The 21,152-nt window shown below is 45.9% G+C and overlaps 1 protein-coding gene across 1 annotated transcript; it reads right to left on the bottom strand.

The window, feature by feature from the left end:
- Positions 1-15,404: 15,404 nt before the first annotated feature.
- LOC123405802 lies at positions 15,405-19,582 on the bottom strand. The gene is made up of 4 exons (XM_045099350.1): positions 19,474-19,582; positions 17,469-17,818; positions 16,922-17,383; positions 15,405-15,524 (listed from the first exon to the last, which is right to left on the bottom strand). The coding sequence occupies exons 2-4, from the start codon at positions 17,814-17,816 to the stop codon at positions 15,405-15,407; spliced, it is 930 nt and encodes a 309-aa protein (XP_044955285.1). The 5' UTR covers positions 17,817-17,818; positions 19,474-19,582.
- Positions 19,583-21,152: the final 1,570 nt, after the last annotated feature.

The raw sequence follows: 21,152 nt of genomic DNA, 5'->3' as shown, positions 1-21,152 counted from the left end.
GGAGAGACCCGATGTGTCTAACATGGCGTTAACCAAATCAGTTAGAGTACGGTTCTTTCTTTCGGCTATCCCATTTGATTGAGGTGAATAGGGAGGCGTCCTCTCATGGACTATACCATGTTCCGCACAAAAGGAATCAAATTCATTTGAGAAATACTCTCCACCACGATCGGACCTAAGCCTCTTGATCTTTCGATCAAGTTTGTTTTCTACTTCAGCTTTATAGATCTTGAAAAAGTTCAAAGCCTCATCCTTAGATTTCAAAAGATACACTCGGCAGTATCTAGTGGAGTCATCAATTAGTGTCATGAAATATTTCTTTCCACCTTTTGTCAAAATACCATTCATTTCACATAGATCTAAATGTATGAGTTCTAGTGGTGCAAGATTCCTCGTTTCGGCAATCGTGTGAGACTTACGAGGTTGTTTGGCTTGCACACAAACTTGACACTTAGATCCCTTGACGGTGTTAAAGCTAGGGATTAAGTTCAATTTGACTAGTCGCGACATGCAACCAAAGTTAACATGACAAAGACGTGAATGCCACACATTTGATTCACTATTGTTGTAACCAACAAAAGTTCCATACTTGGATATTACAAATTTATTAGACTCAAAGACAAGCTTGTAGCCATCTCTACACAAAAGAGATCCGCTAACAAGATTTTTATTGACGGAGGGGACATAATGCACGTTCTTCAGCCGCACGACTTTTCCCGGAGTAAACTTCAGATCGACCGTGCCAACACCACGAACAGAAGCACGTGAACCGTTGCCCATCAGGACGGTGGAAGTCCCTGCGGACTGATAAGATGAAAACATGGAAATATCACCGCATATATGCACATTAGCACCCGTGTCAATTAACCAATCAGGAAAATGGCATACTGAAAGAATAGTGGGTAATATACCATACCCAACATCCTCCACGTCAGTGTCAGCAATAACGACATTAGCAGACTTGCCGCCTTTCCCATGTTGACGCTTGTCATAACGATTAGGGCAGTTAGGTGCCCAATGATCAGGATCTCCGCACACATGACAAACACCTTTCTTCTTGTCATTCTTCTTCTTGAAGTTGGTGTGCTGCACAGCCTTGTTTTTCCCATCGAACTTTGCTTTACCATCGAATTTGCCCTTGTTCTTGAAATTGTGGGGCTGGAAGTTTTTCTTCTGTACCAGATTGGCACTAGAACCTCCCTCAATAGCTCGAGCACGTGTGTCTTTTGCTCTCGCCTTTTCTTCCACATCAAGAGTACCTATGAGATCCGGAACGGAAAACTCCTGTCTCTTATGCTTCAGTAAGGTAGCAAAGTTCCTCCATGAAGGAGGAAGTTTAGTTATGATGCCTCTGGTAGCATGCAATTGAAGTGCTCAAGTTCTCTTGCAAATGATTGTATTTCGTGAGCTTGCTCAACCACGGAGCGCTCTTCAGTCATCCTGTAATCATAGAATTGTTCCATGATGTACAGCTCAGTGCCAGCATCCGAGACCCCAAACTTGGTCTCGAGTGCATCCCACATATCTTTTCCATTATCAATTGACGCATAAGCATCAACTATGTTCTCACCAAGAACGCTCAAGAGAGCAGCCTTAAACAAGGTATCCATTTTCTCAAAAGCTAGCTCATGTTGAGCATCATGATCTCCTTCAAGTTTGCCAAGAGTGGCGTCATAGCAGCTCATGGTTTGAAACCATAGAACAGCTCTCACGCGCCACCTCTTGTAGTGAACACTCTCAAATATAGGAGGCCTCATGGAGGCAGCAAAACCACTCGGGGTAAATTGCCTATAATAAGGTTTTTGGATTGTTGGAAATATGAGCAATTTACCATAGGATTTTATTACAGGAAAAACATAACCAATATAACAACAACGAAAGAAGGCAAGCTATATAGAGATGAGAAGACACAAGACATGCGCACGTAGGATCCAGAAAAGAGCATATGTAAAACCGTTCTACAAAGATAAGGTACCATATGGAGTAATGAGTAGAAACCGAACATATGTAGCAGAGAAACTATAGCAAAAAGGTGTGATAGGAATTCAAAGAAGAAGCACAAAAGTACGTATTGAGTTGCAGCAGCAGGAGCATTGGTGTTGGCGTTGTCGTTGGCCATAGTACCGAAGAGGGGGAAGAAGTCGTCGTTCGGGAAGAGATCGTCGGAGTACGCCGCAGGACGGGATGAGGAAGAACGTAGCAGCAGCACAGAGAGAAGAACCGGTGGCGAGTGGGAACTTCTGATGCGTCCTCTCTCTGGAGAGGAGGTAAATTTAGTTCGGCTCGGTTCATTCCCGCAACCCGCGTCGCGGCGAGGCGGGCGGCGGAGGAGGAGGAGCGCGCGTGTATGTCTCTCTTGTTCTCAAGCTCATACATGTGTGAAAACATCCTCCCTTATAAGGATGTCCAACTCCCACTAAACTAGCGATGTGGGACTAAACATTTCCACCTCTTGCCTTGCACAAATGGGTTGCGTGGGCCTTTAGGATTTATTAGGAATTTCTGAAATTACATATTGGGCTGGCCCATATATACACAAAATTCCAGCACGACTTGCCACCTCTTGTCGATTCCCTAAAAAGCCTTATGATTGTGATCATGTGAGGACAACGGTCAACTGCCGAGACGAGGCCGCGGCAAACAAGGAATAGATATGGTCTCGAGTAGAAGAAATATACAGTGCAATGTTTCGCAATTCAAATTGCAATTTGAGCTTGAAAGAAATCTTGATGTTGTAGACTACTATGTACTTTAGTGTTGTACCATTTATATGTTTTATTAGCTCCGCCACACCATGACTTTTTTTCTGCCTTCGCCACTGGCTGCGTGCAGCGGGCCTATTCATCGACTCACAAAGCCTCGTTGGCGATGATGATTTCTCTGATCTTGGGATGATGGAGGCTCGGCGTCTCTTCCGGCGTTCGCCTCGGCGGCGCTGGAGTTGGGCGGCGGCCGTTCACTATGGTGGTTGCAGGAAACCATAGGAATCGTTTTGTATTTTCTCGATCTCTTAGTTTTTTATCTGCAAATTAAGGATAATCATTTTATCCCGGTTTGTTTTTTAGTTTCTACGTGTGTTGCTTATTGTAACTTGTTTTTCGATTAATGAAACATGTGATTCTCTCTAAAAAAAATCAACCAACTACTCTACAACCCCAAGCTACCGCCCACCTGTATCAAAAAAGAACACGTAAACATTTCCATTTACACGACTGCTCCGTTAACGCCTTGATGTGCAAGCCGACGGCCCCGGAGGACCGCTGAAGCGCACGCGCAGATGAATTGGCGGCAAATGCCAACTACCAACCGCGCGCCGGCCCCACCACTCGCTCCTCATCATTCCCTTTGTTTTATCACCTGATTTTTAAAATCCCCTTGTCACCGCTTTGATCTAGCGTATAAATCAGAGCACCCAAAAGATTAGCCAGATATAGAAAAAATTATAATAACCATTGTGTGCGAAAGCAACTGACGGCCATGGTAAACCGACGTTGTGTTCTTAACGCGAAAAACCAAGACGATGACGGTCAGCGGTTTACCTTTGCCCTGCAAATAACGCTACTACCCTTTTACCAGTTCTGATTTTCTTTGTTGCCTACTTCTGGACCATTCTGATTAGTAGTAGTATAGCTGATATCATTAAAGGGCAGCTCTTACGCATGCACTTTGGCCTTAATTGCAAATGATGATTAGGCATGAAGTTGACCCAGCAAGTACATATTTTATTATGAATTTATTTCGATATTTCCGGCAATACGTTTTTAATGAAAGGGGACATTTCCCTTGACGACGAAACGCCTATGATAATTTTTCAAATCTTAAGATGATATGTAGGTTCAATCTTTTGAGTGTGCTCATAAGGATATGATGTGCGTGTGTGCGTTAATATGGATGAGTGTATGCGCGTGTATATAAACGCTTGTGACTATACTATATTAAAAAGTAGATATTTTTTATTTCCGTATATATTTAAAATGAAATCATCATGACATATATGTGGCCTGGCAGCATTTTAAAAATCAAGACGATAAATTAAAAATCACTCCATTTTTAAGAGAGAAAATGCAGAAAAGTGGAAAACTCGCAAAAGCAAGGGGGCAGAGTAAAATAGTATAAATAAATAAACAGAGGAGAGATTAAACAGCTGCGCCGGAAAACAATTAATTATAAACTAGCTGAGTGCCCGTGCGTTGCCACGGAACAACAAAATAATATCGATTGTATTTATCCTCCTTCGACCCTCCTTCCACCTCTCGCCCCCGATCCGTCCACTCTCTCAATCTCACGAGAAAAATCTCCACCGCCGCCACCACACGCGGATGATCTGCCCACACCCAAGGTGCCCGCCGCCGAGGCATGGGAACGCGGCGGCCAGAGGTTAGGTGGCCGCCAGGGCCAGAACCATCGGGAAGGAGAGCGATCGCAATCGCAGGTGTCGTTCATCGTCCTAGACGATCTCGCCTCATCCTCGGATCGGTACACCAACGATGTCATCTCGAGGGAGCCCGACGTGTGCAGCGCGCTCATCGGTCTTGTCAGGAAACCCATGTCAAAAAATATTCATATCAAATAGAAACATACCTTATATAAACGCATCGTCAAGGTGGCTAGTAGACGCGGTGCATATGTTTGGTCTCCTCTTGGCGACTCAGCGTCTCGCCTGTCATCTTGGTGACATGGGGAGTTGGTACCTTTTTTGGGAGAAAACAAAGATCATGAATTGATTGCTTACTATTGTATTTGTTCGGCCAATGTAATTCACAAATTTGTGGTCAAAGATGTAATGATTCCTTACACTACTGCCATGTATCCAACTCCCAGTTGTAACATTGTTGAATCAAATTCAGAACAACAGAAAAATACCGCTGCCTCCTGCCCATCCTTTGTTTAGTTTTGCTGCTGCTCTACATGTGTCTTTCCTGAAAGAATAACAGTATATGGTGGCTAGTAGAAACATACCTTCTATAAACACAAATCAATTCAAGTTATACTCAACTGTTTTTTTTTCTAATATGCATTTTATTATCATGCCCCACCAAACAAACGCCGGTCTTCCTTCTTCATTATTTATCTCTACTCACGTCGTTGACATGATAAGCTCGTGCTTATGATGCTTTTCTCTGCATTTTCACTGATCGATAACACTCGTGTATAGGTGTATATTTCTTCAATCAATCCGGATTTTGGACTAATAGGATATTAAATTAAGTGGTCTCTGTGATTTTCCATATTGTTTTATTGTGCTCACTTGTACTGCTCCTTGACTATGACCTGAACTCATTACTCATTGCCATCCTTGTTTTTATCAAAACACAGAACAAAAGCATACTGATTTGTCAAGAGAATAAATTGCAAAAAAAACCACCATAATTATGGGCCCTAAATCAAAAATCCACCATCATTCTTTTTTTCTTTCAAAATTCACAAGTATTTAATAATCCTTTTGCACAAAAACACTACTCGATCAATAAGAGGCAGAATCTTTGTAAGTGCTGACATGGCGGTCCAATGTCTTTGACTCACGCGGCAGCGCCAGCCGCGGTGGCTGTGTGTGCCTGCCCGCCCACCCGCCGCTGCAGCTAGGTCCCCCTCGCTCGTTGCCTGAGCCTTGCACCACTGTCGGATATAGCGCACCGTCCACCGCTGCAGCTCCTGCAAGCCATGGACGTCGCTCCGCACGACAGTCGTCTTGCTTGCAGCCAACCAGCGCCGGCACTGGACCACGGAGTTCTTGTGCTGCTCCACCTCGTGCAAGTTGTGCACTGTGCACACATGCCTCCTACATGCTTGAATGGATTGGATCATTAGAAGCAGACTGGAAGCCTTCTTTTCGCCATGGTCGAGCTCCCAAAGACCCTCCTCTATCTTCTTGCATTCGATCGAACACCTAGCAGGCATCATAGCAAGAGACGACGGCGTCGCAGTGCGCCACTCGGTCTTGAAGGTCCTTGACAACGTCCACTGCCACCTCATGCTCCTCGTCCTCCCCGATTATGGGCATCGCCGTGCTAGTCGTCTACTTCGTCTGAGCCATTGCCGCCACCGTGTGCTGTCACTGCCGTGTACTGGCCACCATCGTGTGTTGTCACTGCCGTGTACTGGCCACCACCGCGCCGCCTCTGTGTTTGAGCCGCCTTGCATGTACACTTTACGCCATGCAGGCCCGAGATCCCGGCTCACGGTCTGGCCTTCGTGCTGCTCCAAGCCACCGTACGCGGGTGAGCGTCGTGCTCGTTCACCATGCGCACGCAGCGCCATCCCAACTCGCTGGTATGTGTGTGCTCTTGGAGGCGGTTAGATCGTTTAATTCATCCGCTAGTATATACGTATCTAGCTAGCCTCCATATGGATCAATCAAGCAGCTTGTGGTACACATGTACGTATGTATTCGCGGGCACGCGAACGACAACGGGTTCCGACGTGGATGAGGCTCACCTCGATGGTTTCGCTCCACTTCTCGGTGTTCATGGTAGCCAAGCTGTCGATCTTGCCCAGCTCGGTGTGGCACCCGATGAATCTCCTGAAGACGCAAGGAAGCAAATAACAAGATCTATCACGCGGCACAAGATGCAACTTCTCTGACCTCTGACAGTGCCCGTCTCCAAGACTGAGCCATGGCCGGCGCGCGCAAGGAGCAGCGGCGTGGTGCGAGCTGGGTAGTTGTGGCGACGCGACGACCCAGGATGGAGGGAGGATGTCGTGAGTTGTGGGTTCTCGCCCATGCGTTGGCGTTTTGACGGGATCGAGGGCGAGGTGGTTTGGGAACATTGTAAGACGTGGGTTGTGGGCTAGCGTTACGGTTGTGGGCTAGTTTTCCGGATCGTTTTTTCATAGTGCGAGAGGGACGTGGCATCGCTCGGGAGGAATCACGTCAGCGAGGGAATCACGTACGAGCGAGGGGTGGTCAAACCATCACGACGACGGTAGATCCCCTTTAATAGTAGAGACTAGTTGAGTGCCCGTGCGTTGCCACGGGTTAATAATAAATGTTAACGATCAAAGAATTGTTTTGTTTTAAAAATATGTGTCAAACATGATAACATTTAGTTTGTATTCATATATGGCAGCAGTTGTCTCTCTCACACGTATCCTCCTCAGACATAAATCCCGTAGCAACGCACCAACTTCACCATGACCCAGCATCTCAACAGACCGAGGGTTTACATATAACAAAGGGTTTTTTTTCCTCAACAAAACACATTGCATATACAAACATAAGACAGGCTAAAAATGACTTAATTATTTTCAGATAACAGAAGCTCAGATCAGCTCCGGAAGAATCCATCATAACACACGTATTTAACAAAAACTAACAATAACTAAGCTACATTAAAAAAATACTACATATGATCTTCATCATGAGACAACTAAACTTATAAATTGAAAGGCACAATCATGCGTAATAGACAACTGATTTCTGCTATCTCTACTACATGGGTCAAGCTTTCTTTGTATACATCTTGTGTCGGGGATCATTTGTAGACAGCCCGCTTGCTAACAAATCCCACCTCTTCTCAATAAATTCTTGAACAAACTCCATGTCAATCAACCCACCTATTATTTTCTGGCGAATGTCTATTAGAAATGTTGTAATTTTTAGTATTTAAAATTTGCATGCACATATCAATAATAATCACAAGTAATTGACTCGTATTTGATTATATGTCAGAAGTACCATCAAGTGCACGTGCTGAAGGATGATCCGGGTTAAATGCAAGGGTGGTGTAACTTGAAGTTTCCAAATTTCCTATTGTCAAGATTTAAAAACTATTTAGCTCAACATAACAATACACTTTCTCAGAATATGCAATACATAAAGATGTACATGCATAGATTATCATATTTTCTATTCTTACGGAGCATAGTTGCAAGGACAATAGATTTATTGCCTTCAGTTGTTGACCACCTATACGAGTTTTGAATCAAGTTGCCACCCGAAATGCCAACAACTATAAGTTTGCCCCTACAATTTTGAATATTTAAAAATAGTAACTATACAAGGACTTCACGAATTAATTCTTATAATTCGGTATAAAAGAGTTGCAATTATGTATATTAACTACACATACCAAATATCCGTGAAGGTGACCTCTCTGTACAATTCAGCAGATGGGTGTCTCCCGATGAGTTGATGATCATCATATTGAACAACTATGCCAACTATGTCTGTATTAAATATCATTAGTTAAATTTATAGACAACGGCAGATCCTCCTTTAATAGTATAGATATATGTTTGAATGCGTACCTACGAATGTTTTGTTTGGACACCTCATAACTTCATGGATGGACATCAAATGCTTTGGATATCTTGGAAATTATAGTGAGAGTGACTCAACAAATGTTCTTGCACTGAAGGAGCACTCATATGTGTGGTTAATGAATCTACACTCCAGCTCTTCAAAGTTGGGCCGAATAGTAACACCATAAATGATGTACTTACGACCAATGTGCAATGTTAAATCGAATTTATGCACTAAATCATTTCCGGCAACTATAGCCTCGATTTTGGCACCCTTAGAATTGCATCAGAAAATGTTAGATGATGACAAACACATGTTTATTCTACCAATCTAAACATGTTTGAGACTTACAGTTCTATCCATCAGAATGAAGTGAAGTCTATCACCACTCGGATTAACAGGAAATTTGACATCTATCCTCACGCAAATGCTACATGTTCTGTATGTATCCGACCAGTTGAGGTCGTCAAATTATATGAATCTATAACAAATAGATTAGATTAGATAATATTTTTTCAATTTCTTTTAAATATGAGAAAGCATGTTAAACTTACGTAGGCTTCACTGGATTTTTTGTGAAGTTTGCAAATGTCCGTTGACATCCAAGATTAATTGGCGCCATCTTATACAATTTAAACAAACATGTCACATATAAATTTGGAAGCAAAACATTGGCAATGCGGAAAAAAACATACTAATCAACAAAAGTACAATACACATGCATAGTATATATAAACTTTGCAATCATTGCATATTTCTATTGCCTTGTATGATGATAATAAGTTAACATATATCTTCATGTGAACAAATAAAGAAAAATCTAACAATTGCTGCACAGCATGCTCTCGGATCAAGCATACCATTTTGCTAGTTATTAGTAAAAAGTTGCATCATCTAACATTTGCACACGGAGCCGGCGAGGACACCGTCGACACGAGCGGTGACCTCGCGGAACGGGTCGTTCTTGTACCCGGGCTGGTTCTTGTACCATAACTCGTCGTCTTGGTGGAACGAGACGTAGAGTTCGAGGACCGCGCGGTAGGCGTTGGATGGCAGCGCGACGCTCTTGGGCGCGACGTCGGCGGCGCTCTAGATCGGGAACCACAGCCCGCTGTTGAGAAGGAGGGCTCGCGACACCGGGACGATGAGGTCGGCCGGAGCCGTGGCGGGCGGCGGCTTCGTCGGCGGCATGCGGCGGAGGTAGAGGTGGAGCGCGACGTTGGCATGGTACACGCCGGTGAGCGTGGCGTTGACGAGGTAGCCGAGGTACACGGCGAAGGTGGGCTTGCCGGCGGCGGCGAGGAGGGACGCGTACTTGGTCACGTCCTTGGATACGGACCAAACGATACCGTTGGGCGGCGGTGCTGCCCCGGAGGAGCTCCGCGCCGCCGAGCCAGACGCCGAAGACCCCGACAGGCGGCACACCACTCGAGCACCGCGAGGGAGATTGCTGAGGCGCGGCCGCCCGCCTTGACGAGGCAGCGCGGCGGGGAGTAGGCGGCGGTCGCGGGGGGGTTTGCCGAATGTGGAGCCGAAGGAGGCGGACAGCAGGAGCGCGGAGTTTCTGTTTTTTCCCGTACACTTTCTTGTGGTCAGCCGGTCAGGCCAATGTCTCCTGATTAAAATTTGATATTGATGCCATTCAAGCCATTGTTGTAGAAGTAGAAATAACTTAAGAAATAGATTCTTTATAGTTCTCTCGGTTTGATGGACAAATGGAGTTAATGATTCATAATACCATTGCACAAAACCACCATGGCACGTGGATATGGAACCTATATGTTAGTATCTCTCGGTTTGTTAGTATCTTTTTAGCCCCGCCTGAGTGTCTACATGTGCTGAAGAAAAAATTGAAACAAATGCAATCATGTGGCACAGCAGTCTGGATAAATCTATGGCCTCAAAATTGACCTAGAGTTGGTAAAAGCAATGGTACTTATAGAAAGAGCGAAACTGTAAATTGATCCAATGACAATTCACGGATATGGCAATTTTATGGTGACCATCGATGACAATGTTATGATATTTAGCAGACCAAGAAGGGTCATCTTTAACTGAATGAATCAGTAAAAATTTAGAAGCAGCACAATTATGAACTGAACAGGTATGTACACAATCTTCATGGACATGGATGTTAATGTGTAGCCCTACTTTTCATCTTTCTTTCTTTGTTGTTGTTGCTGTTGTTTTTACTCTTCTTTGAATCGTATTTAGTTATGTGTTTTATGCTGAGTGTAATCATTTGGATCCTGCTGTGCTTTATGCTGAGGATGTGTTAATGTAAATGTGATGACACTGGTTGATTTCTCCTTGGTCAATAGAACTTGATCATCTATTTAGTATCTTTTTAGCCTTTGCCATTTACAGTCTTTTTAGCAGTTGTATTTACCTGATTAGTGTCTACCTGAGTGTGTACATGTGCTAACGGTTGTATTTACAGTTTTGTACTCTCGAAAACCCTATCTACTTCCTACTTTGGAAAACCCTATCTACTTCCTACCTTTTATCATCAACAGTTCACTAAGTTAACACCTGAACTTTGTATTTACAGCTAGAATGAGAGAGAGATAGAGGCAGGTGCACCTGGGAAGAGGCGGACACGAAGAGATGTTACCAACACAGCCAACACGAGCTGCAGTGATCGGTTCGGCAACAGCAGCAGATGCAGATGCATGGAGCCGGCAAGGGAGGCCGACAAGGGAGGAAACACCAGACGGGGAGGTGGAGCCAACCACTCTGGCGATGGATGCGTGGAGCCGGCAAGGGAGGCCGGCAAGGGAGGAAACACCAGGCGGGGAGGTGGAGCCGGCAACGGACGAAGCACCAGGCGGGGCAAGGTGGTGCTAGCACCAAGCAAGGCAAGGTCTGCACCGGCGGCAAGAGGTGCTCTCCTGAGTCGTAGCTGGAGCCGGCAAGGGAGGAAGGGTTGAACCGCTCTGGCAAGGGAGGAAGGGTGCTCTCCTGAGTCGTAGCTGGAGCGGGCAAGGGAGGAAGGGTTGAACCGCTCTCGCAAGGGAGGAAGGGTGGAGCCGCCAGGACGTGGGCGTGGGCAAGGGAGGAAGGGTGGAGCCGCCAGGACGTGGGCGTGGGCAAGGGAGGAAGGGTGGAGCCGCCAGGACGTGGGCGTGGCTTAGGACGTGCGTGGTTTAGTGGGTTTTTCTGCTTTTTGTGTTTCAACCGTTTTGTAATCAGCACTGGTTTATGGAGGGTTGGAAAAATCGAAAAAATCAGTGGAAGAAATCGGTGGAAGGTTTAGCGCTAAAGGGGGATCGCTGGTCGAACCATCACGACGACGGCAGATCCCCTTTAATAGTATACTAGCAAAAGAGCTCGTGCGTTGCAACGGGATCAAACCATACAACACTCCCGGCCATCACGCCATTTTACGCCTCTTCTTCGAGTGCATGTTACATAGAAAATGCACTGGAAGAAAGCCTCCCTATTGCAACCCTTTGTTACCTTACACCATGGACGGGGCCGCAGACGATTCCGTCGACGGTGACGAAGCGGCTCCCGGGGCCGATGGAGATGCAGTAGTCGCCCGTGCCGATGGTCGAACCGGTGATGTGGACGTCTTCGCTCCGGTCGACGTGGACGCCGTCGGTGTTGGGGCTGTTCTCCGGCACGGTGATGGTGAGCTGCGTCACGTTGACCTTGCCGCTCATGCTGAGCCCGATGTGAATCTGCGGGCTGTCCTTGCTGCTGAATTGGCTCAGCTCCACGTCGATGCAGTTCATGACCACCAAGGCCTGTATCCATCCATGTAGTCATACGTGTGCAATGAGGTTACATGCACGCCATTTATGCTAATTACCTAGCCACTACACTTGCTTTCTATTACAGTATATACTGACCGTCGGTGCCTTAATCACACAATCTTGAAAGAAAAGAATAATAATAGTTGAGTGAAAACTGATAAATGCTTCGGTTTAAGGAAATATATCGACCATTAAATACTTTCTCTCCGAAGAAGATTGGTAAATCAAAGGGCACTTGCCAAATGTAAGGAGGAATTAAAGAAAAGAAATCCTTAAGAGTTGAGTTGGGCTTCCTCACATCATTATTGGCTTTGCATTTATCGACCCACCACGTCTGGCCTATGCCGTCCAGCAAGCGGGTGCTGTTGCCAGTAACCGTGAGCCCGTCGACCAGGTAGAACATCAGTCAATGGTTCTTCTTCTCGCTCCATGCGCTTGCCGGCGGCGCCGTAATCGTGCCCATGACATGCGACAACCAAAGCAAGTTTTCCTGGTCGTCCGATGAAGCCAAACCACACCCCAGATCAGGATAGACGGAGGAGCGGTGCGTGCCTGGACGGTGATTCTGGTGGAGGCGCATGGACCACTGAACCTGGTGAGGCCGACGAGGAATGACTTCGCCGCCTGAACGAGCAGCGTCGCCAACGAGCCAGTGGGGACATGTCTCCTTGTCACAGATCAAGCTCAAGTGGGGACATCGGACAAGGCAGTGGCTGATAAGAATACTGGCAGTTCGGAATTAGTCAGACTTCATTTATACACGTCGTTTTCCTTGCCACTCCCTTGTAATGATTTTTGCAATAACTTGGGTTGTGAGATCTGTGAGCATGATGTAGAAGTCACAGGATTATTCCTCCCCCACCTTAACTTGAAGAATCAACACTATTATTCCTCCCCCAGCTCAGAAAAATAAAATAAAATAAAAATACTAGGACTATTCCAATTTGCAACGGCAATTCTTATTTCTGCTATGAACATCCCAGACATGCCCACGGATGGAGGAAATTTCACCGGCGCCGGGGCAGAGGTAGCGGAGATTGGGAGACAGAAAAAGAAGCGAATCTGTAGTAGAGAAGGGACCTTGTCTTGCATGGTGAGGAGGGGCATCCCGGCGCCGTCGAGGATGGTGCGGCGGCTCCGGATGATGAAGATGGCGCCCTTGACCTTGAGCACCACGGCGTCGTTGGCGTCGGTGATGGCGAAGTCGCCGTCGGAGAGGCTGAGGGACTTCTTGGTCACCGTCAGCGGCACCACGTAGGGCGCGCAGAACTGCTGCCCCACCACTGGCAACGGCGCTGGCGGGGCTCCGCTGGGCATCGCCATCGGTTGTTGGCACCTCGGAGTAGCTCCTGAGAGGGAGACGGTGGGTGGCAGGTGGTGTCTGCTCCGCTTGCTCGGGCGATGGATTCGGTGCGCGTGCTTGGCGTGTTTCGTCGGATGGGACAGGGGGAGCGAGTGGGGAATAGGGGACGTCGCCGGCATGCTGCACGCCGCATGCATAGTTGGTGCCGTCTCCAAGTAGTCAATGGTGGAGCGCACCAGCTCGTCGTCCAGCCCGCGGACGGCGTCCCTGATCCGTCCGGCGACGGACGCCAGCGGTGCCTGGTCCCCCGAGCCGGCGGCGACGACGTCCCGCACCTTGCAGGCGGCGCCCAGTAGGATGATGCCGTTGCCGAAGTACCGCGCTCGGAGCGGCGGCCTCAGGCTGTGCCGGAGGTTAGCCGGGAAGGTGAGCCGCATCTGGGCATCCGGCGGCAGCCTCCGAGCGGCGCACATGGTGGTGAAGGACGGGAATGGATAAGGCATGGCGCGGGTGGTGATTGCAAGGGGGTTTACATAAAAACGAAACGTTTTTAACTTACAAAAGGACCGCGGGTTGATTACCAAGAAACAGAGGGGTGTTTTTGCAAAACTGCCACGACGGACGACCAAAAACCTTATTTGCTTTATATATATATATATATATATATATATATATATATATGGAGAGATATATAGAGATAATAATAATAAATTTAGTCAAACGCACATCGCTTCTGGTCGTCTTCCTGCCTCCCTCTCCTCCTCCTCCTCGCCGACCTTCTCCTCTCGCCATTCCCTCGCCGAATCACCGCCCAAATCCACCGAAGCGACCCCTCTTCTCCGTGCCGTGCTCGTCGAGCAACCCGGAGCTCTCCGTGGAAAGATTCTGACGAGCAGGCCGCGATCGCCCCCCTCGTTTGCGATTCTCCCGCCGTATCGCCGTGGCGAGCGGCCTGAATCTCGAGGCCGAGCAGCTCCCGGCGCGTATAGCGCCGGCCTAGGCTCCTCCGCGAGTCGGCGGACCGAATCCGAGTCCAGATCAAACTACCAACCACGATATAATTTGTCTGTTAGCGGATCCTATCCGTCGAGCCCCGAAGCACGCGCTTGTGAGCAACGCGTCATAACAGAGTATAAGTTTCTCTAATTATGTAGATCAACATTAGGGCCGTAATCTAATTACACTATCTAGCTTCTTTCAATTATCAGCGTATTTGGGTAGTCTTTCCAATATATAAAATATATTGAATTCCACCGATAATTGACCAGCTTCCTTAAGTATACAACTTAAGTATTCCAACAAGTAATAATTTCATGATAATTATGTAAAGTAATTCCATGTATAATTTCATAATGAGATATTTTGACTATTAGCAATTTCTATTATTTGAATATAGTTGCAGGACATATAATTCCAACATTGTTTCCCACAATTAATGGGCCATGGGAAGGGAACTTGCACACTCATTGTGCTCGAGTCACAGGAGCAGAGTGTGGCAGGACAATGGTCATGAGACGTTCGATCAGGAGGTAGAGAACCAAAGTAATACCGACCCTTATATTTTCTTAGATGGATCATATGACAGAATCTTGATTACTCCGTATATACTTTATGGTGTGATTTTAGGAGAATTCATGTTTTTGCAACTCTGTGTGGGCAGACCTTGGACGTTCTGCAGGCCTTCTCCGTCATTTTCCTCCCTGGGGCGACAATCTCGAATCACAACCATTGACGATCTACGTCGATGGCTTTTGGCTGCTGGCTTTGGAAGCTGGGTTACTTGGTAAAGACGAAGGACCGTAGGCGGCAGCGAGCTTTCCTCACGACACGCCGTGGATGGACCAATAAGGAAGAAGGCCTTGGCATCCGAGTGATTAGGATGTACGTAGGAGTATTTTGCAATTTTTTTGAGGACATTATTTTATACTCCGTAGGAAGGAAAGAAAAAAGAGGCCTAAGGCCCCTCGCAGACACATGACGTGCTGCCGACCCCCTTTGGGCGCAGCACAAGCTTGTGGAGCAGGGCACCTTGTAAACAAAAGCCAGCTTTGGATAACCGGTTAACCACCATCATCATTATCAACCAACTGCTGCTACAATGCTAAGCTACCGCCCACCTGCGTCCAAAAAGGACCATGTAAACATTTCCTTTTACGTACATGACTGCTTCGGTTAACGTCTCGTCGCTATGCAGGCTGACGGCCCGGCCCGGCCCGGCCTCCTAAAACCCCACATATCGCATAACATCATTTGGTTCTAGTGTATTTGACATATTTCATCTTAATATTTCTTTACAAATCTTTAAATTCTAGTGCATTTTTTTCAATACCCAATACACTATCTTATCTAGTGTATTGAGGATAAATGGAGATTTGAAGGGATTGGATGAAGTTTGGGGTTTCATCCAATCCCTGTGGGGATTATCCACACCAATCTCCTCAAAAACCGTAGTACCAAACAAGGCCTTAGAGGGACTAGCAAAAAGGCCCATGCGTTGCAACGGAAGAAAGAAATACCACACGGCACACGCTCTTAATTTATAAAAAATATCTATAATTTGAGAATTTATAGTTTCGATACAAATAAAGATGGTCTTATCCTATAAAAATGCAGTTCAAAATTTCACAGGTCTTCTATTTTAACACGGCTTGTATGTAGATTTAATACGTACAAAGAATCAGTCAAGTGAGCTTCAGTTTCATCTCTAATCCTGATTTTGTTGACGTGTTCATCCCCAACCCGGATGAGTACCGGTATGAACGAAAGACGAATAATGACTTATTTATTAAGATTGCACCCTAGATAGTATTTTTATTAAACGTTTAACAGATAAAATAATATCATATTTAAATTCTACATATTTTTCTAATCAAATTCCATGTATAATATGTTAAATTTAGAGTTACGGTTTAAAAGATATGAGTATTTAAAAAAATATTTAATATATACTACGAGTTTAATGTCATAAACAGTAAGGTTTTTTTTTTGTAAAATCACCTCGGTGGGTTTTCCGACGGAAGCGATAGCCTCTTTATTATTATTAGGTAAAGATTAGACTAAAAAAATCCCTTTTAGTCCCTAGGGGTGTGTTCGGTTTGAGGATCAAAATGCATGGAATGTCATGGTTCCATTCCGGATGCATGGGTTGGTTCCATTCTTGTGTTCGGTTGGACATAAAAAATGGCATGGGTTGATTCTGTCCATGTGTTTGGTTTGGGAGGTAAAATGAGAAGAATCTCATTCCACTCACCTCTTCATATGAATGGTGAGATTACCTCTAATGTGCTCATATATATCTCAGATTTGGACAACATATAATTTAAAATTTTGACAGCATTTTCTTTGTATTTTCAACAAGCAATTTAATAGTATATGATCACAAGTCAAACAAATATATAATAGCATATATAACAGATTTTCAATAGAAATACCATAAGATGCAACCGTATCACAAGGTCATCATCGAAAAGAAATATTGTTCATTACAATCCATACATATGGTTCACATGCTAGTCATCCAAAAGCTCTCCTAATTAAAGTTGGATACAAGTTCATCATCTCACGCTAGTCCATACAATAAATGCATCATGTGAAGTTCTTCGTCACATACCTACTCACCCAAATCAACCGGTTAGAGTCGCTGAGCGACATGAAAGCTCTTGCTATCTTGGGATTGTCCACAAGATGGGCATAGTAGTGAGCAAGGTATCCTTCAGCAAATCCAATAATGCCGGAGACAACTTCCCAAAGGTCATCAGGTATAGTATCGTCATCTCCAGCAGACTTCACAAGAGCTGCAGCTACAAGTTTGAACCCATCTTGAAGAGTTGTCATCAACGGATCATCCTTATTTTTCACCACCTTAGCCTTCTTTTTTGCTCGTTCATTGGGATTTGAGGACTCACCAACATTTGGTGACATGTTCACCTCACCATTGTCATCATCTTCTATGTCAATGGAAAGGTCATCATTACCAGACCTTGCATTCTTTCCTGTAGCAGTTTTTTGCATGAAAATTGTCTCCATCGCATGGTAGTGCTCAATTGGGGTATTCAAGAAGGCCACGTCAGATTTGTGATCCTACAAAAATTGTTCAAATGATTAGCCTGATAGTACAAAAATTGTTTAAGAAGGCCATGTCAAATCTTCATGCATCAAAGCTTACCTTGCAATGACCTGCATAGTGATCATCGCTCAGCCTGATAGTACAAGTATCCTCATCCCATAAAGCTCCACTTAAATTCTTCAATGTGACCAGCCTGCCCCAAATCTTCCTCCACTTCTTAAGATGGTTGTAAACCTGGCCGCCGGTGATCACTAGCTTGAAGTGTTCGTTCAAAGCTGCAGCACATTGGTTGTGATGCATCATCTTGAACCCACTTGAAGTCCTCTTGCCATCAGCAACTAGGTTAGCCAAGAAGCCTAGCATCATGGTGGTCATGGAGTTGGTCCACACAGCTTGTCCACTTCCAGCAGTGGTTGCACTTGCTTCCGAGAGATCAATGGTGTCCATTTCTGTCCAGCCATGAAAATGTATCAAATATAGTAAGTAAAATTCTGTCCAGCCATGAAAATGTATGAAATATAGTAAATAAAATTTTGTCCAGCCATGAAAATGTATCAAATATAGTAAATAAAATTCTGTCCAGCCATAATAATAGATTGTTTCAACAGAACAAATGGTGCAATTATCGAGCCATTACATAAACTCAAAGATACATGGTTTTGACATGTAATATGCCATACTACTCAATTTCCATACATGGCCTGCCTATCCACCCACATTTGTGTAGCAATTTGTTGCCTACGGTCAATCGTGGCCCTATGGTCACTTGCTTGTTGCCTTTGTGTTCGAACTGGTTGGGTGGTCCACGTCACCTCCGGCATAATGAATTCATCAGTCCCTTGAGATAGTGCATAATTATGAAGGATGCAACAAGCTATGACAATGTCTACTTGTACCGGAAATAGAAAGAATGGTTTGGCATCATCTAAAATTTTGAATCGTCTCTTGAGAGATCCGAAAGCTCGCTCTACCGTCACCCGTAGTGATGAGTGTCTCAGATTGAACAACTCCTTTTCATTTTGAACTGGATTGTTGCCCCACTCGTTCAAATGGTATCTCACGGCACGGAAAGGTGGCAAGAAACCGGGTTTGGCTCCATATCCCGCATCAACTAGGTAGAATTTTCCTAAAAAGAGAAAGAAAAATGGTGATAAGGCTTGCACTAATATATGGACAAATATAAGGCAATCTCTTACCTTCTGGCACTTGTAACCCTCTCTCACGTGCTAATGCATCAGCTAAAACAGTCGCATCATGGGCTGTCCCCTCCCAACCAGCCAACACATATGTGAAGCGGAGGTCAAAATCTACCGCTGCCATCACATTTTGAGTGGTGAATCCCTTCCTACCACGAAAAGAGGCTTCAACATCCTTTGTAACCGATGCTCGCACATGGGTACCATCAATAGCTCCAATGCAATCCTATATATTGACAAAATAGTAAATGGCCTGATTTATATTCTAAATAGCTAAGGAATAGTTTTTTTAAATACCTTGAAATATGGGTCAAACCGATGATTTCCTTCTATTTTTGTTGGGATCTCCAATGAAGGGGGCCTGATATAATCATTACGCAGCTGACCTATGGCATGAAGGACACGTCTAAAGTAGATGCTAATTGTCCCAAATGATCTACAAAAGTTTGTTGCCACAACCCTATTCCGAAGGTTATGTCCAATAGTATGCAAAAAAATTGCCACTTGTTGCTCCACATCTAAATGTATAGTCGGTTTGAGCAACTTGCGATCCCTCAATATGTCACACAAATGAAAGAAAGGAGCTCTCTCAAACCTCAACATGTTTTTACACTTCACATCACACTGCCAAATTTTGCTACTTAGATAATCAAATCTTTGCCGGTCTCTTTCATGCATAGGGCCATAGGAAATGCAAGCTCTCCTCTTCCTTATTATGGCACGAACAATTACCGCCACTGCAGCAAGAACCACAAAAACAACAGCACCCCTAATCATCCTCTTCCTTCTATTCACCCTCTTGACCATCTACAATGCATGGACTCTATCAAACATAACAGCAGCAAGAAGCCTATCTTTTCCTAGTACAAGAAAAGTGGAGGGATGGTGCTGGCCAACAAGATGCATACCTTCAGGAGGAGGAGGGGCTGCTGCAGCTCGACGAAGATGGGGTCGGCGCGGCGGGTCGGGCTGGGAGGAGGAGGGCCTGCTGCAGCTCGACGAAGATGGGGTCGGCGCGGCGGGTTGGGCTGGGAGGAGGAGGGCCTGCTGCAGCTCGACGAAGATGGGGTCGGCGCGGCGGGTCGGGCTGGGAGGAGGAGGGCCTGCTGCAGCTCGACGAAGATGGGGTCGGCGCGGCAGGTTGGGCTGGGAGGAGGAGGGCCTGCTGCAGCTCGACGAAGATGGGGTCGGCGCGGCGAGTCGGGCTGGGAGGAGAAGGGCCTGCTGCAGCTCGACGAAGATGGGGTCGGCGCGGCGAGTCGGGCTGGGAGGAGAAGGGCCTGCTGCAGCTCGACGAAGATGGGGTCGGCGCGGTTCTTTCCCCGCCGGTGGCCGTCGTCTCACCGTCGGTGGAGAGCGGCGGCTGGGAGGGCGGCTGGGACGGAAGAGCGGCGGCTGGGAGGGGAGAGCGGCGGCTGGGAGGGAGAGGGAGAGGATAGGGTTCGTGGGTGGGACGTTCTCGGGGGTGAGGGGGTGAGCGGTGAGGCTTTGTTTTTTTTTTTTGCGTTTAATCGATGAATAACGAGCCGGTTCCAACGTTTTCCAGGCATCGGTAGATGAAGCATCTTCAAGGAATATCCATTGCATGCGGACGGTCCGGTTCCGGATGAAAACACAAGTGAACACGAGGATGGGCTGCCAGGGACGGAATCAACCCATCCCATGACACCTTATCCTCAAACTGAACACACCCTAGATAAAGAAACATGAGAGACTTTTCCTTAAGGCCTTGTTTGATACTAGGGTTTTTAAGGAGATTGGTGGAAATAATCCCTACAGGGATTGGATGAAATCCTAACCTTTACCCAATCCCTTCAAATCCCCATTTATTCCCAATCCACTAGGTAGGGATAGTGTATTGTGTATTGAGAAAAATCACTAGAATTTAGGGATCTGTGAGGAAATGTGGGGGTGAAGCATGTCAAATACACTAGAACCAAATGGTGTTATGGTATATGTGGGATTTAAGGGTTTGACCAGTACAATCCCCACTAATTTCTTAAAATACAATAGTACCAAACAAGACCTAAGGGACTAAAAAAAAACCTCTATTAAAGGAACTTTTTTCTTCGGTCCTCAGGACTAAAAAAAATCAAAAACACCACCTCAATTGGTGGCAAACGCCAACTATACCAACCCGCGCGCCGGCCCCACCGGGGGACGGAATCCCCCGGCCGAATCGCCCACCACTCGCTCCACATCATTCCATTCCATTTGTTTTATCCCGTGATGATTTTTTAAATCCTCCTTGTCACCGCTTTGATCTAGCGTACAAATCAGAGCACCCAAAAGATTTAGCAAGTTAACTTGCAGGAGTACTCCGTAGAATTGTGCGTGAAAGCAACTGACGGCTACTCCTCCCCCGCCACGGTAAACCGACGTTGTGCTCTTAACGCAACACAAACCAAGACGATGACGGTCAGCGGTTTAATAACGCTACCACCCTTTTACCGGTTCTGATTTTCTTTGTTGCCTATTCCTGGGCCATTCTGACTAGCAGCAGCTGATCTCATTAAAAGACAGCTCTTACGCATGCACTTTGGCCTTAATTGCAAACGATGATTACGCATGAAGTTGACCCAACAAG

Source organism: Hordeum vulgare, chromosome 6H, assembly GCF_904849725.1.
Source record: "Hordeum vulgare subsp. vulgare chromosome 6H, MorexV3_pseudomolecules_assembly, whole genome shotgun sequence".
In the NCBI taxonomy this organism is placed as follows: Eukaryota; Viridiplantae; Streptophyta; class Magnoliopsida; order Poales; family Poaceae; genus Hordeum; species Hordeum vulgare.
The sequence above is the reverse complement of the archived record's forward strand: the minus strand, read 5'-3'. Positions and strand labels throughout refer to the sequence as shown.

Coding starts and splice junctions, on each gene's coding strand:
- LOC123405802 (XM_045099350.1), bottom strand. CDS start 17,816: ATGGACACCATTGATCTCTCGGAAGCAAGTGCAACCACTGCTGGAAGT. Junction 17,384..17,468: donor ACTATGCAGGTCATTGCAAG/GTAAGCTTTGAT, acceptor CAATTTTTGTAG/GATCACAAATCTGACGTGGC. Junction 15,525..16,921: donor ACTCTAACCGGTTGATTTGG/GTGAGTAGGTAT, acceptor GTGGGGTTTTAG/GAGGCCGGGCCGGGCCGGGC.